At 35.9% G+C, this 18,865-nt stretch overlaps 1 protein-coding gene across 5 annotated transcripts in view; it reads right to left on the reverse strand.

The window, feature by feature from the left end:
- The window catches only part of LOC138710184 (putative divalent cation/proton antiporter TMEM165), a 150,700-nt gene that overhangs the window by 119,808 nt on the left and 12,027 nt on the right, over positions 1-18,865 (reverse strand). For all 5 annotated transcript variants that reach the window (XM_069840818.1, XM_069840820.1, XM_069840817.1 and 2 more), the window contains exons 3-4: positions 18,347-18,569; positions 13,284-13,459 (exon numbers count right to left, since the gene is read on the reverse strand). In XM_069840818.1, the coding sequence (XP_069696919.1) occupies positions 13,284-13,459; positions 18,347-18,569 (399 nt within the window). The remainder of the gene's footprint in view (positions 1-13,283; positions 13,460-18,346; positions 18,570-18,865) is intronic.

Here is an 18,865-nt window from a genome sequence, read left to right on the forward strand (position 1 = left end):
CTCCAGTAATATAAACAGTAAAGACTCTTGGAATGGCATAGGATAATGTTTTCAGAACATGTAATATGCTGCCATGCCACATGCTGCAGCTGCCGTGACCACGCTGTAAAGGTCCTAGCATACCTAAGAGGCATGGTTATAAGCACTAAGGAACTCTCAGCTCAGGAAGTGAGACACGGGCAGTATTGTAACGGTTAGAAAAAAAGGTGAGAGGAAAAAGAAATTACAAAATACGCGCATGGTTATTACAGTAGGTGAAGCATGTGAAGAATTTTAAAAATGTCACACTGAGATAAAAGTGGGAAAATCAACTTTCTATTCTCTACGTCCTCCACAAGTACTTTTGGTATCATAGACACCACATAATGTTTGTGTCTGCAAGTATCAATATAATTTTATAAGTTTGGTTGAATCTGTTGCAAAATTAATCCCCATTTTTCCCTCGAAACCACAAAGATCTGTTAGCAAATTTGTGTTGTGATATATCAAAAGAAAATTGCATTTTGGCAGGTGTTCCAAATGTCGATTCGCATGTGGCTCAGTTAATTACTTCTGATGTAGATCTAGAGAGACAGGTTACACGGACGCAATGGGAAGATGTCGATGGTCAATCAAGTCTTAGGGAACATTCAGGAATCAGTGAGTATGCTTTGCATGAACTGACTAAGAAGTTGCCACAATTTAAAATTCACTGCTTTATAAAGAGAGTTCAATCAGAGTATTTTCATACATGCAAAGAAAAATTATCTATTGGACAAGTCATAGTCCAAATGAATTGAACTACTCATTGGTCTTTCAAGATGAGATTCAAAATGCCCATTGGAGCCATCCACAAGTCACAGTTTTTACATGTTGCATTTGGGTTCTGAATGATATGTGAAATCCTATGCCATAATAAGTAATGATTTATCACACAACAAGTATGCAGTCTGAACTTTCTTTAGCACCATAATTCAACACGTCAAAGCTATCAATTTGGGGATAAACCATGTGTTCATATTTACTGATAATTGTGCAGGGCAATTTAAAAACAAGTACACTTTGTCAAATCTCTGCTTTATTGAAAGTGATTTTGGTCTAACAGCTGAATGGAAATTTTTTGCTAGTTCCCATGGTAAAGGAGCAGTGGATGGTTTCGGCGGGACCTTAAAGAAGTATGTCTGGACAGCTGTTAAATCTAGAAAGTTTGAAATCACAGCTAAGGAGCTTCATAGCTATGTACAAAATAATTTGAAGGGTATTAAGTATTTATGTAGATAGAGAAACATATATAGTTTTAGGACAAAAGATGGCATAATGTAAATGGTATACCTATAAGTCAAGCTTGCCACCACTTTCTATCCTATTATGACCACAAAAAACTTGCTTGTTTCCAAAACTGCCACTACTCTAATGAATAGGCTAAATATAATGAAGAGTAATCAGGAAACTCTTGTCCATGCAAGATGATGATTAACCTATAAGGAAGTATATGATTCCATAGATTCTGGGTATTCTGAACATGGGATACTGACAAGTGAAACACAAGTGACTGCCATGTCAGTGTGCAGCACTGACAGATATGAAGTTAAGTCTGGTATGTTTGTTTTGGTAGAGTTTTCAAGAGAAAACAAGAAGCCTGGGTCATCAAAAGGTGAAACAAGTTCTGATACGTTGGAATATGCCAGAGTCAAGTTGACAATGAAAAGGACGTTAAAATTATGTTCCTGAAAGTTTCTGGGCACAGCAAAAAAAAAATTTTCAAAGCTAATGAAAATATTTGTTTTGTAAAATTTAGTCAATTGGTCAGGAAGTTACAAACACATGATGTCAAGCATCAAGGAAACAGACTGTATTATGAATTCAGTGAAAGTGTAGATGTCATTCAAAAAGATGTTTAAAATTAATTACACATACACTAAAATATCTATAAAACAATCATAATTTGAATGTTTCTCAATTAATCTATTTGTTCCATTAAGGCTATTTAATGAATGAATTGTGCTGGTAGAAGTGTATGCTCTGAGAATTTTAAAAAAGAACAATTTAATTATTTACATAAATGGAATTGCTATTACACAGAAATTTGGTTATATTAAATTTTAATAGCCTTCTTTTAGTGAAAACAGAAAGAGTGTCATTAACCATTTGACTAAAGTAGAAATATTCGCACAATGTAACACCTGTTACAAGTCATGTAGTACAGAAGCTTTTCTTGAAAAAAAAAAAAAAATCTTTTAAGCAGAAAAGAAAATGAAAAACATATTTGATTTTGTCAAAATTAATAGATATCCTATAAAAGCATGTTAATTTGTATGCATTAAACTCACAGAATTTTACAACTTCCAATAGCCAAGCAAAATTTCATGTCTAAATTCTGTAACACCCGTTACACCAGGTTTTTTACTTGTTATTTAATTTTGTTAAAATAAACTTAGGATTATATTATATCAAAATGTTCAGAATATGCAGGGAAAATAGTTTTACTAAATAAATTTTGATTCTATTAGCGCTCCATTCAAAGTGTTCAGTTTTTAGCTTTGTGGATGTAACACCCATTACAATGAAATGCCCCTTTTGTAAGATTTTAACCTAACATCACTGAAAAAGAAATGTAACCTGCAAACATAACGGCATCCAAAGGAAAACAAATGCAACACGAAAATATAGGATACGTTCGTTTCAATGTACTGTAGAACAGAGTAAGTGCAGTCGTTTTTAAATGTTGACTATTATGTTTGCAGAGGTATCATGCTTTCCTTTCGTCATTTTGTATGAGAAGAAACAGTGTACTATCACAAACTTTACCCTGGTTAAATGAGATGTCAGCTAACCATGTGTAAGTAACTGGTGATTATGAATGGTGCACAGAAATTAAATCTTAACCATGGTTACGATTACATTTTAACTGTGGTTTCGTAACCCATGGTTAGTAATTACAACATTTTTAACCAATGTTGATGCACATGGCCATTAGTGCCAGTGCAAATTTACACCACATAACACATAATTAGCAGAAGAGGAAAGCTATGACAAGATAGAAGAGATAGTTGAGAAGGACAAGGGGGTATGTGTAATCCTAATGGGTGACCAGAATGCAGTAATAGGAGAAAGACAAGAAGGAATAACAAATGGAAAACATGAATTGGGATAAAGAAATGACAAAGAAGAATCTTTGGTGAATTTGGAAATACATTATTCCAACAACATAAAAGAAGATACACATAGGCATACCAAATGAAGGACAACAGAGATAACACAGATTACATACCAATACAGGAAAGATTCCGAAATTGCTTAAAAAAATACAAAGACACTACCAAGAGTGGATATTAATTCAAACCATGTCCTACTAATAGCAGAAGTAGATATTAGTCTAAAGAAGACAAGAGGAAGACTAGTGACGAAGAGGAAAGAAGAAAAATTTTCAAGAGAAAGCATCTAAATTAGAATCCATGCCTGAAAATAGTAATAAGTACTGAACTCCCCTAAAAAGCTGTATACAGATAACAGTAGAAGGAACAATAGGATACAGAGAAAGTAAGGGTATTAATAAACCTTGGGTCATAGGGAAAGTGATAAAGAAGATGGAGGAAAGGAGAGAATGGAAAAACACCAATACATATGAAGGTAGAAGAAACTACAGAAAAATGGACAACGAGAGAATGATAAGGTGAAGGAAGACTGCATAAAATAGGTATGTGAAGAAATAGAGGATCTAGTCAAAAAAAGATGATATGATTTAATGTACCGCAAAGTAAAATATTTGATGATTTAACATTATGCAAAGTAAAATGTTTGGATTTTACAATAAAAAACTAGAAATCCAGAACTGAACAGATGGAAGAATTATGAGACAGAGAAATCGTCCAGATAACTTAGTTAAATAAAGACGAAGCAACCATATCAGAAGAATAAAAAAGGATCTTCTATTCTAAGAGAAAAAGTTGAGCTAGTACTTAGGCAAATTAATAATGTGAAAGTGACAAGAGTTGATGGAATCCCCAGTGAATTAGTGAAATGTTCAGGTGCAGACAAGAGGGAAATTCTATCATTATCCAACGAAATGTATAAGAAAGGGAGGGCTAAAGTTACTCGTCTCCCTGTGGTGTCTCCTGGGAGCAAATTTGCTGCAAAATGAGTAACAACTATAGGCGCAAGAAGCATCAGTACAAGAAAACTGCTCTTCTTAAAGCACAAGAAAAAGGAGGAACAACCAACATCTTACAGTGGAATGCTGGAGGATTATCAACAGCTAAGGTAACAGAACTGATGAATGAAGCTGTAAACCATGACACAGACGTTTTTATAATTAATGAAACGAACATTAGCCCACAGAACAAAGCAAAACAAACTTCACCACAACTTTCTCTGTTATCAAGAGAATGAATGAGCATGATACATCTGAAATAGTAGAAAATAATGTATGGAAAGAGAACTATCATACAAAAATCTATGGCATATATAGTCCTCCAAATAATAAACATTTGAATTTAGATCTCCTAGATTTAACCCATAACAAACAGTAATAGTGGGAGATTTTAATGCAGTTTCTCCAGATTGAGGCTATGCATATAAAAATAACCCAGGTAAAGTAGTAGAAGAATTTTTAGCATCCAACGCTGTAGAAATACTATTCAACGAACAAGATGCACCAACATATCTTCATTATAATGGGCATGGAACACATCCTGACCTAGTCACTGTTTCAACAAACATAATAAATATCCCAACCCGCACTGTATAAGACGTGGGAACAAAACACAGAGAAATCATTACGAAGATCACAAGGACACACATCAATGCACCTAAACAAAACAAAACCATATGGAACTTCAAAAAAGCAAACTGGGAGATATATAAAATGGAAACATTAAACAATTAAAAATTGAAGACAAACCAAGAGACGAAATAAGAAATCTCACCAACATAATAATGAGATGGGCAAAGGCTAGAGGAAAATGTAAAACATACAAGTCTTTTTGGAACACAGAACTTGATACAATAAAAACAGAAAGAAACAGATTAAGGAAAGTAGCTGAGAAAACAAAAAAAAACCCACAAGGTGTACAGAACTGAAGAAAACAAAGTGCCATCCTTAATAGGAAAGTAATTTAGCAAAAAAGTACTAGTTTTCATGACGTCATAATCAGCATAGAGTATGCCCCATAAAAGAAATTAACAACAATGTCAACCGGAACAAACAACCAATAATAATAGGAAATAAGCCAAAAATAATTGAAAGGAATTTTAATCTCTTCTATGCCAATGAACATAAACTCAACAAATACCCTAAGGACAACCAAAAAGCACTTAAAACCAAAATCAACAAAAAGCACCTATCCAATAAAATCAAAACACTTAACATATACTACTGTTTGTGAAAAGTGCAACACCCAGAAAGAATGGCCCAAACGACTCCAAACTTGGACGATGTGTAGAACAGTGCACCACCAATAGATTATGTTTTCAGAGAGATGGTGTACATATAGGCCCAACAGTGATATCTCTTGTGTCACCAGCAAGGTTAGTGTTATGCCTTGCTCAGTCAGTGCAGAGCTTCCAAACGAAGTGGAAACGTGAAAGCTAGTGCAGGTATGCTTTGTCAATGTGGAAGGGCGCAATATCAGCACGTGAGTGAGTTCGAATGGTGCAGAATGGTTGGTCTCGAGGAAGCAGGTTTGTCATACCGTGAAATTTCGGCCCGTACAGGGCATGCTACTATGACAGTGATGCGTGTGTGGAACCAGTGAATGGAAGAGGGTTGTACGCAGAGACGAGCAGGTACTGGATCACGTAATGTGACCACAGCACGGGATGACTGTCATCTTGTCCACATGGCCGTGATGGACTGTACAGTTTCATACACAGTGTTGAGTTGACATTGGAATACTGCAACCACCAATGCCTCAGACAGCAATGGGCACATCAATGCCTTCACTGGTGTGCTAAGTGGCAAACTGTAGTGTTTTCGGTCGAGTCCCATTTCAACTTGTCCTACAATGACGGCCGCATGTGTTAGATGCTATGATGATGAACGCAATTTGAGAGCCTGCATTGTTGAGCAGCGTAACAGACAAATGCCTGGTGTGATGGTTTGGGGCTGCATTGGATACAATACACAATCTCGCCTCCTACGTATTCAGGGCAATCTGAACAGCAACTGCTACATTATGGAGGTTTTAAAGCCCGAGGTACTGTCTTCCATCAGTCAACTCCACATGCCATATTTCAGCAGGACAATGCTCAGCCACATGTGGCAAGGATTGTGCAAGCCTTCTTCGAAGAACGACAGGTATTACTGCTTCCCTGGTCCACACATTCGCCAGACATGTCGCCCATCGAACATGTCTGGGGTATGGTTGGTCGGCAACTTGTTCGTCATAGTCCTCCAGCACCCATTCTTGAAGCTTTGTGGACTCACATACAAACTGCGTGGAGGGAGATTCTCCAGGAACATATCCAGGCCCTCTTTGATTCCATGACACGATGCTTAGAGGCTCTGATTGCAGTGCTTGGAGGCTTCATACCATACTGAAATCTCACGGTCATAGATCAGGTACAGTTCTGTAATTCTAATAACTTGTGTATTGTCATATACCTAATCTGTGGTATCAATTTCATTTCAGTCACATGTATCCTTCTTGATGTTGCAATTTCCACAATCACTAGTGTATTTAATGAGAACTTCTCAATACTAGAACTAGAAGAAGCAGTCAAAAAGACCAAAACTAAAAAGGAAGCTGAACCAGATAAAATATTTTCAAAATTTATCATATATCTGGGTCCCCTAATGAAGAGGAGACTACTTGACTTTTAAAACGATGTTTGGCAACAGAAGTACACCATATCAGCAGAATGGAGGAAGGCTATAGTAATACCCACTTTGAAATCTGATAAACGAGCCAAAGAAATCAATAGTTATCAACCAATATCAGTAACATCAGTGCTAGCTAAAATCATGGAAAAAATGGTCATGGCCAGACTAAACTGGTATTTGGAAACAACAGTTACTCACTCCGGAACAGGTGGGATTCCGAACAAAACTCTCAACAAGCCACCAACTAATTAAATTCACTCAGAACGTTAAGGATGCTTTCAACAGAAAGGAGAGTCTTCTAGCAGTGTTTGTAGACTTCCAAGGAGCCTATGACACTGGGTGGTGCACAAATCTCATATGGAAATTATAAAAAATGGGAGTAACAGGCAATACGCTACAGTGGACCAAGGCATTTGTAACATAAAGGGGGATAGCGTCTAAGTACAACGATCAACAATCAATTTATGTTCAAACCAAAACTGGACTACCACAAGGTTCCGTCTCAAGCACCACCCTTTTTAATGTTGTTGTTGTTGTTATCTAATGCCGGGCTTTGGCAACGAAGCCATTAGCGTTCTTGCTCTCCAATATTTCTCTGTGGTGGATCCATCAGGTAGAACTTCACAGGTTATGAGATGATCTTCAGTCATTTCTTCTTCTTTGTTGCATAGAGGGCAATTTGGATTTGTGTAAATTCCTATTTTATTCAAGTGTTTGGCCAAATAATCGTGTTCTGTAAGCAGTCTGAATTTTGCTACTGCAGATTTATGTGGGATTTCTGGAATAAGTTCTGGTTTTTTTATTAAAATGCTCCATTTTAATAAAAAAAACCCTTCTTAATGTTTATATCAATGACCTCCCGACTGAACTCAAAACTGATAAAAACATTAAGTGTGCACTGTCTGCAGACGATTTAATTATAAGTACAACAAAAAACTCAGCCAGAAACCACAAAGAACAACTACATAAGGTCATGGATAATGCATTAACAAGGCTTCACAACTGGTCCCAAAAAAAAATAACATGGAAATCAGTATGCCAAAAACCTTCTATCAGTACTTCTCAGTTACTCACTTCTTCAATTTAGCAATCAACAACACACAAATAGCTAAAATCAACTGCACAAAATACTTAGGAGTACATCTTGATAACAAATCAAACTGGGAACATGTCAACAAAATTGAACCAAAAGTAAACAAAACCTGACATATACTGAAGACATTAGCTGGGAAGAAATGGGAAAGCTCATTGAACACCCTAAACAAAACATATAAAATCTATGTGAAACAAATAATAATAAAATAATAATAATAATAATAATAATAATAATAATAATAATAATAACTTATGGAGCAGAATCAATGGTAACTCAACACACTACAATAAATAAACTATAAACAATCCAGAATAGAATGCTCAGGTTAATTACAGGAGCAGTCAAAACATCAAACACTAAAGCTATGAGAATGTACACAGACAACCTCTCAATTCAGAAGGAGATAGAAAAGAGCTCTTGCATTATGCACACAAAATTAGCTGCTTTACGAATAACACTTCAACCAAAAAGTACGGCACCACAGAACTTAAGCACACAACCAACATTCTTCCATAAAACTGATCATCTTTTTCAAAAACACAACTTGGAAGCCAAAACTGAACAAAAACCTCAAATTCAGAACCCACTAGACTACCAACTGTATAATGCTAACATCTCAATAAAAGAAAAATGACAACTCCATTAGTAACCAAGCAACTAACATTGAAAGAAATAAATAAGAAGTTCCCAAAACCAGAGTGGCTAAGAATCTTCACAGATGGCTCCAAAATGAAGAACGAAAATGCAGGAGCTGGCATTTATTCTGCATTGCTTAGTCAATATGTTACAGTAGGTGCAAACAACACAGCCTTTGATGGAGAGGTAAAAGCTATAAAAGTGGCACTTAAGAACCTTCTATTCTGTTTGAAAATGTTCATAATAGCAGTGATCTTAGCAGACTCAAAAGCTGCAATCCAGGTAATAACTTTCAACCAAACACCAGAAAATAAAACCATCTTGAAATGCCATAAACTCCTCAAGTACCTAGGATATGAAAACAAGTCAATAGCTTTCCAGTGAATACCTTCACACATTGGACTATTTGGCAATGAAATGGCAGATCAACTTGCCAAAAAAAAGGCATTAAAATCCAAACAATAATCCACTCCAAATCAAACCTCTGCAGAAAGATTGAAGAACTCAAGAAAGCATTTCAAATGGAAAACATGCAAGAAAATATTACAGCTGCTACAGGGAAGTCATGGGAAAAAATTGATGAACTACCGGTATCAACAGAAGTAAAATATAAAGGCCGTAAGGAAGCTGTAGCAAAATTTAGGTTGATGTCAGGACATGACTGTCTGGCTCACCATTACACAGGATAGGCATATACCAATCCAACAGATGTTTTGTGCAACAACCCTGACCAAATCATGGACAAATAACACCTTCTGTTCTGCCCAGCCTTAAACCCAACTGCACAACAGGCTGAGGACCTTTTTAGCTTGTTCTGGGAAGCTAGAGAAAAAATGACTTGATCGTCAACTCTCGTCATTGGAAAATAAATAAATAATATATAAGAAAGGTAAATGGCCTGAAGATTTTACAGAGATAGTGATACTGCCAATACAGAAGAAAAATAATGCCAAGAAATGTAATGAGTTCAGGACTACGAGCCTTATATTACACTTGGCAAAGATTCTCCTGCAAATACTAAATCGACATTTATATTTTATGTTCTAAGATGGAAAAAGAGCTGGAAGAGGAGAAATTTGGGTTTAAGAGAATAGGTAAGAGAGATGCAATTGCACTGCTGTTAACAATGAGTAACAGGTACCACAAGAAATATAAATAAGTGTATTTAGTGTGGACCTAGAAAAGGCTTTTGACAGAATGAATTGGAATAAACTTACGAGGATCCTGAAGAAAATTGGAATGGATTGGAAAAAGATGTAGCTATTCAGTAATCTTTATAGGAAATGAGTCAAACTTACAATAGAGGAAAAAATGTCAGATGGAAGTGGAATAGGAAGAGAGGTACGATAAGGATATCCATTATCAGCTACCCTGTTCAAGATCTACTCAAAGGATTTAGTGAAGAACTGTTTTCAGAATATGTGAAGGGTGATATAGGAGGAAAAAAATGAAGTGTGCTGATGATAAAGCATTGTTAGCAGAAGAGATGATACTATGACATATCCTAATGAAGATAAATGACAGTTGTGAACAGATGGGATGAAGATAAATGCAAACAAGACGAATACTATGGTTACTGGGTGAAAAATAAAGAAGATAATCGTTTGAATTCGAAATGAGGCAGTGGAACAAGAAGACACCTTCAAATATATGGGTGTGCTATTAGTAACATGAGCTGCAGCCAAGAAGTCAAAAGGAGAATAGCAATGGAAAAGAAAGCTTTCAATAGGAAAAGGAGCTATTTCTGTGGACCTTTGGAAAAAGAACTAAGGAAGAGACTAGTGAAGAGCTTTGTACTGGGTGTAGCAATGTATGGGGCAGAAACAAAGACATCACAACGAAGTGAAAAGATATGACTGAAAGCATTTGAAATGTGGATATGGAGACAAATGGAACATGTGAAATGGACAGACAAAATAGGAAATGAAGCTATGCAGTGACTGAGGAAAGAATAATGCTGAAACCAATCAGGAAGAGAAAAAGAAATTGGCTGGTTCATTGACTGAGAATAAACTGCCTACTGAAGTATGTACTGGAAGGAATGGTGATAGAAAAAAAATTAGAGGCAGAAGCAGATATTAGATTATAGACAACATTAATATATAGTATATGGATGTCATGTGGAGATGAAGAGGAAAGATTGGAAATGCTGGGTTTGCAATAAAAGACCTGTCCTTGGACAGAAAACAATTAATTAATGAAGATGTATAAACTAAGGAATCTAAATATATCAACGCAAGAAGCAAGAGTGCAAATAAACACAAAACCGAGAAAATAGGAATTCTTAGTAAGGTTAAAATAAATCTTGAGTAGGAGCTGAGGTCACACAATAAATAGGCAAGTTCGTCTCTTAAGTAGCATTGTTTCTGCAGCAGGAGGTTCAGATGAAGATGTAAAAGCAAGCACTGCATTATGATAGCAATAACAGGCTTTTCTTGCTATTCCCATTGTAAAGGAGAAAATAAAGATCCACCAGAATTAAGCTCAGACTGTTTAAAACAAATGTGATATCCATATTCCTCTACAAATGCGAGACAGGGAAAGGAACTCAAGCTTACATAATAATTCCTAAGTATACATACACAGATGTCTGAAGCACATTCTAGAAATCTGATGGTCTGAAACAATAACTGATTAGAAACTGTGACTTAGAAAAAATAACAAAAAAATCCAGAACAGATTTGATACAGAAAATGAAAGCGGATAGGGCATGTGTTGAAGCAAGATGATCAAAACAGCAAATAAGGCTCAGATTAGAACCCACAAGGTGCAAGGTATAGATGAAGACGCAGAAACACATGGAGAAACATGATGAGGCAATAAGGACAAAGGAAGAATGGGACACAGGTCAAGCAGAAGGCAGCCAGTAGTGTCTTATCTAATGGCATATATTTATCAAGCCCTATGCCTCTAGAAGGGATAATTATGGTGGTGGTGGTCTTGATGGTTGTAATGATGATGTTGATGACGATGATGATGATTATCTGTATATCGTATTACGAAGTTTTTCTTCTTTTTTCTTTAAAAATGTCAATAACGGTTACATTCGATTTTACAGACTTGGAATTACCAGACATTCCTTCTTTCCTATTAGTATCATGCATTTATTCACCTTGTAATTGCATATACAAAACTGGAAAAGTTAATAAGCGAAGTCAACAAAAGACTTCAAGTGTAGACACAATCTTTAGCTTCAACCTGACGTAAACAATCTTGGAAAAGTATGCAGCATACTTACAGTAAAAACTTGGCTATATATACCACAGACAGTTCATTTTAAGAAGAATGGTGAATGTTGAGCCCAGTGGCAGCAAGGCACGCATTCACTGCATGACAATAGCGTCACTGGCAGCATGCTTGTGCTGCTGCTGCTGCCTATTGATTTCAAATATGAAATATTGCGTACTTACCAATTACTTCAGATACTGCTGAAAATGACTTCTTTCTGCCATGAGACATGCCCTACATCTCTTGAACAATCCTGTAGATCAGCTTGAGTAACTTTTGTCACTTTCTATCGTATTATGTCCTTCAGTAGTTCTAAAGTATGGGGATTATTTTTATACACTTTATGCTTTAAGTTTCCCAAAGATAAACATCATAGTAACTGAGATCACGGAATCTAGGGGGCCACAAACCTCTCCTTATTATCCAGTTTTCAAAAACTTCCTTTATGATCCATTTAACATTCGGCAGTATGTGGGATAGCATTGTCCTGTTGAAAATAACTGTATTGTTTTTTCGTCTGTAAGCTAGCTGAAAAATGGAGGTAGTACTGTATTCACATACACGTCTATATTCACAGTTGCATTATAAAATACTGACCCGATTATTCATCTCACACTAACAGTACACCAAACCTCTACTTTATCACTGTGCAATGGGACTTGCTGTACAATATGCGGATTTTCATCACTCCAATATCACACATAGAGTACAAACATGTCAACTGCCTCATCAATGATAAACATTAGCTATGAATCAAGGTGTACATTGTAAACATTTTCAAGAAATTAATTGCAGAACCATATTCTAGGCGAAAAAATCTGTTTGCTTGATTTCTTGCACAAATCTTATTTTATATGATGGGAATTTAATTAGCTTGGTTGCTTTGTGAGCTGACACGCAGGATATGTATGTTTCATGAGCTAGGCGACAAAGAGATTTCTTTGGACTTAATTCTAATCTCACTTTAATATCTTCAAGTTTTTCTGCAGTTAAAATATGTCGTTTACACTCCCTAGGCTTGTCACAAACTGTGACCTGTAGTACGCCACTTTTTCATTAATTTCGAAACGCAAACTATATAGGAAATGTTGAATTGAAAAATTTGCACACAAATCTACGAATGCATTTGCTATAATTGTTTTCCATTACATACATAAATTAGTTCTTCAATACTATATGTCATCTTCTCACAAAATACGTGTACACCAAAGCAAACGTCAAACTCAACTGGCTCAAGATATGTTGCAACCTGTGACTTTGTACAGGACACGTCACGGCCAAGGTTGCTTGCTCAGCACACAATTTTACAGCTGCTTGGCCCTTAATACAAGCATTCCTCGTAAAATGAACTATCTGTATTATAAGATCACGAAAATTTTCATTTTGCTCAATTTTGCAGCATAAGATGGTCCATATTAGTTTGTGATAGTGTAAAAGTGGCATGAAGGATCTTCGAGCTAAATGAAAGGTAAACCAGAAACAAATAAGATACTGCTAAGGCTGCTTTACGAATTTATATATTACCTCATCCTCTCTCTTTCGTAGATCTGATTGCACTTCTTCAAATTCTTCTTGTGCCTCATTTGGCGACATATAATATCCTTCTTTTAACATTTTTAACCCAAAGAGGGCAAAAAGAGCAGTTGAAATGTAGTATGTGTAGGCATGAGGAATTATAGTTGCTGCCCAACCAAAAACAACTATAAAAGAAAAAACATATTTTACATTACATGAAACAAAGAACAAATTCTAACTTTCCACTTCCAGTTAAGTGACAAAAATTGTAGTTTTACTTCATCATAAGAAAACTGTCACACTTCCACATATGTTTTACACATTTCGAGACAATTTAGTAGTCGTGATTGTAGTTTATTTTCTGGAATTATCATTCAAAATAATTTACTTATGGTACCTAAACAAAATAACTTACTGTGCACTCATATAAAGAAAAGGAATTTTAGTTTATCATTATACAGAGTGTAGATTTGGAGACAAGCCTTAACATCCTCACTCCATTCTCCTGCTTGAAAACAAATTTAGCATGTGCCAAATATCAGATTTTATAGGGTTACTGTGTCTTTTGCTAAATGCAATATATTATGAACTCTTCAACTGTTATGATCATGTTATTTAGGAATTAAAATTTGCATTATGAAACCTTCTATTTTGTTGTGACCATGTTACTTAGGAATTAAAATTAGACAAAACTAAGAAAGTATATGTAACGATTAAAAAATAAATAGGCTACCCTTAATCACAAACTGTTTATATCAAAAGAATGGAAACATGGAAAATAAATTAGCAGATGATGTAGAAACAAATAAGGAACTGGAATTGTGTGTGTTTGTATGGAAAGTAAATGGAATCTCTTATCCAGGAGTTTCAAGGTTTAGGATTGACGATTCGACTATGGTGGAAAGTGTTATCTAATACAATTGCAGAGGATTCTTCTAAATGTTTTAAGACTTTATTTCTAAACCAATTTTCCAAAATTTCTGCATTCACTATTTCATGACAATCAGGAGGAGGACTGGTCATCTTTCTATGGTTCACACACATAGAATCGTCTACAAACACTGATCTTTCGCCATAGTCTACGATAATTCTGTCACCATTGTGGTCGGGAGTTGATATCACACAATTATTGTCTGTGTTGTCCAATCAACCTTCCATTCTATACTTGTCAACACCACATCTTTTCCTTAATGAGGATTGATCACTACTGTTCCTTTGTCAGTCTGAGGATGGCACTCATGTAAGTAAATGGTTGGAAAGGGGAAGCTCCTTTGTCATTTCCAGGAAAAAAGGACGTCAAGGTTTATTCCCAACTATATACATACTCTGTACAGTGGTTCCCAACTTTTTTGCTCACGAATCCCAAGGCTTGTCCCCAACTATACATACTCTGTAGCAGTGGTTCCCAAACTTTTTTGCTCACAAATCCCATGGCTTGTTCCCAACTATACATACTCTGTAGCAGTGGTTCCCAAACTTTTTTGCTCATGAATCCCATGGCTTGTTCCCAACTATACATACTCTGTAGCAGTGGTTCCAAACTTTTTTGATCACGAATCCCATGGCTTGTTCCCAACTATACATACTCTGTAGCAGTAGTTCCAAACTTTTTTGATCACGAATCCCATGGCTTGTCCCCAACTATACATACTCTGTAGCAGTGGTTCCAAACTTTTTTGATCATGAATCCCATGGCTTGTTCCCAACTATACATACTCTGTAGCAGTGGTTCCAAACTTTTTTGATCACGAATCCCATGGCTTGTTCCCAACTATACATACTCTGTAGCAGTGGTTCCCAAACTTTTTTGCTCACGAATCCCATGGCTTGTTCCCAACTATACATACTCTGTAGCAGTGGTTTCCAAACTTTTTTGCTCACGAATCCCATGGCTTGTTCCCAACTATACATACTCTGTAGCAGTGGTTCCAAACTTTTTTGCTCACGAATCCCTGAATGAATATTATAAAAGATCTCGTGTGTATATAACACCAGGTCACTATACTTAGGGGCTTAAAGGGTTAGAACACATTGAATGCTCTTTTAAGCAGTATTTTCGATATTCTTGTATGATTCATATCAACTGAATATTCCTTATGTAACATCAACAATACATTAGTTAGCATGCATAGCCATGAGCCTCATTGCTGGCAAGAAGTTTAGACTATGAATTTCTTTAATTTGCTAAACTGGAGAATTTGCTACGGTAGCTTTGAACCATGCCGTTATGGTTACAACCAAATTGAACTAAATACACAATGTCGCCAAGATAAGGACATGACGTTCGTCTGTGGCATCATTAGAAGGAGAAAATTTTTTTTTTCCTCTCTCTTCACCTCCTTCATTCTGAACATTATTGAGATATAGCACCACTGTTAGCAACAAGATATATTTGCGTAAATATTGCGAGTAGATTACGTGGGCTAGATGAGGGGCTTGTAATAGGAACAGTTTTGCTGTGGCGCATGCAAGGATCTCTTATGCAGTGGCAATGTGATCCTTACTTTAATTTATTTTCATGTGTGTCCAGATAAAATCAAGAAGATCCCTTCTTGCTCAGGTTACACATCTTGCACATTATACAAAGGTTAGATTTGGTTAGTTCAGGTTTTTATTAACCAATTCCACGCATGCGCAGACAGCCTAGATGATCCTGTCATTCATGGCCCTTATGATAGTTTTCCTTTCGTAATATTGATAAATAATATGACGGAAGGAGTAAATAATTTCACGGCCACTAAAAGTTGTCTTCGTAAAAGATGAGGTATTTTCTCTAGACCACAAATAAAACAGCAACACAGTCATAATTACGTATTTAATGCTTTGGTGAACATTAACTGGAAATTTACTTTCCTTCATTTCAATGATATTCCCTGAAACACACCTTTTAACCCCTTTAATTCGTTGTGGTAAGCTCTTTTATATCTTACTACATCTGCATTTTCTTTTGGTGCATTCAAAACAGCCATTGTACTGCATAAACCTTGCACTTGACTAATGGAGTGAATTATTTAAGAATAGAGTCGCATATTTTACTACCACCATTTCGATCGTCTTTTGTTTGACACGGCTCGGTACGGCCTGGTGACTAGTGGCCATGGAGCAACGTCGACTACCGACTTTGGTCTACTGTGCATATTATCCAGTTGTTCCCTTTAACTATTTATTATTAACAATACTTTCCTAAACTAATAATCACATTTTTTTTCTCGGGAGTTTCTATACTCTTCTCATGGAAAAATTGGCAAACCTTTCCCTTCATAATTTCTGAAAAAGTAGGAATTTTCAGTCAATAAAACAAGGACTGACCAGCTTTAAAGTTATTGTTTACGTAACCTAAAATATATAGTCAAGAGGCAAGAAGTGGGTTGGGTAACCCTTTCAAGATTTTGTTTTAGAAATTCGGTGTCCATCATTTGACTATGGATGTTTAAGGATCTCTAGAGAAAAAAAAATGCATAACCAAAACAAATTAGATTATTTTTATATCTCTTTAGTTATTGTTTACGAAAGGTCAAGAGTTTTTTCTTTCTCTTTTTATGATCCCCTTCCGAATACTGAAGAATCCACATCCCCTTTTACAAACTACTTTTGTGAATATATAGAATTTCACAGTACTAAACAAGAGTATGTGTACAACAATGAAAGCAATATTTTAACTTTATTAATTAATTATTACAAGTGCTAGAATATTCAATTACACAGCAAAAAGTCACCAGATCACTTAATAACTATGTCATTGTCGTATAAAGAAAAAAGTTGAAATGGAAGAAAATACGAAGCAGCATATAAGAGATGAAAGTGGAAAAAAAAAGAAAAGAGAGAAAGAAAGATAGCAAGTAAGCAAAGAGAAAAGATGATACAAAAAAATTAAAAGTTTTAAAATAAAATATGAATTCTTTTTACGCGAATTTAAACTTTCTGGACAAATTTATGTTATGTACACTTTTTTTGGTCGAAAACAGTTTATAACTATGTAAATTCCTTATTATGTAAGTCATTGTCTAAGCAAGTATGTTGTAATGAGTAATTCTACAGAAGAACTAGACCAAAGGAGCCACAACTTTTCATGTAACAATTACATACAATAAATAGTATACAGTAGAGTGCTTTTTTTTCTTAATTGATTATTAAATGGCACTTTATCAACTGTTATGGTTATCTAGCATATGAATGAGATGAAGGTGATAATCCCAGCAAAATGAATCCAGGGTCCAACACTCTTAATAGGTCGAGGGAAAACCCAGGAAAAAACCTGAATCAGGTAACTTCTCCCAACCAGGATTTGAACCCAGTTCTGCTCATTTCATGGTCAGGCATGATAACAATTACTCCACAGAGGTGAACCAAGCACTTGGTTTTACTTTCCAGCACCCAATAATTTCCACATAATAACCTATAAATATTCACCTGTTGCACATAGTAATGAATTGATGTATTGGGCAATAATGGCATGTGCTGATGAGACATATAATTTAAGTTTACTCGAGAGGTCCGGGTGCAAATTTCTGAACAGTGGGTATTTGACAGCCTGAACCACACCAGCAAGGAAGCATTTTTAGTGCCAGTGGGAGTGCAAATTTCTAGACATTGGGTGTTTGGAGGGCCTGGACTGCACCAGCAAGAAAGCATTTTAGTGCCAATGGTTATAGAGATTTACTGTCGCAGAAAATTGCATTTCGACATAATTAACAATCGTGCTTTACATTTAAATGGTGATCTCTTCACTAGTGACATCTGATGTCGAGAATGTGGTGGTGATACATCCATTCATTATTATGTAGCCTATAACAGATAAATAGTTCTATGGAAAACATTGGGTGCTGGAAAGTAAAACCAAGTACTCTATTTGTAGTCAGTAATTGTTAAGAAAGGAAATGGTGTCTCCTTTACTCTAGTTCTTCTAGAGAATTACCTTATAGGCCTAGTGCTTTCTTTCCTCTTTTTCTTTGCATATTAAAACTTAGTTTCAGATCCAAATGAAGAGGAGATAACTAAACAACAAGTTAATAGATACAGCAAAAACAGAAGATCAAATTAGTAGGATTGTGTCACAGAAACCAGTGGCTTACCTGAAAGGACTGTCATGAGAGCCAAGGCAGTAAGAGCCCCAAGAAATACAGTTAGGCGGGGGTGTCGCATTGCCATAATGGCTGCAATGAAAAATGTTTTATCCCCCAGCTCCGACACAATGATAACCGATATTGATGCAATGAATGCATGGATAAAGCCGAGGTTGCTTTTCTTTCCGCCATCACCGCCCTTCCTGTCACCATACTCTAAAATGTCACCTCTCTATAAAGTATAAAACAAGTAAACAAATAAGTAATGTAGCTCATAAAATAACATAAACACACCACTAAGGTTTACAGGAAAGTTCCTACTATATAGGCTAAACACACACACACACACACATTGTCTACACAAGTACAGATACATACATAATGTACCATGCACAGGTCTCTTATTGAAGGGAGACGGGGAAATTTTATAGGGTTTCAAATTAAAATAGGCCTAGAAACACAATTAAATTTAATACAGAGAAAAGTATTTATCAAGACCCAAGGTAGCAGCCTGTTATCCAGCTGAGG

This window comes from Periplaneta americana, chromosome 12, assembly GCF_040183065.1.
Source record: "Periplaneta americana isolate PAMFEO1 chromosome 12, P.americana_PAMFEO1_priV1, whole genome shotgun sequence".
Classification (NCBI taxonomy): Eukaryota; Metazoa; Arthropoda; class Insecta; order Blattodea; family Blattidae; genus Periplaneta; species Periplaneta americana.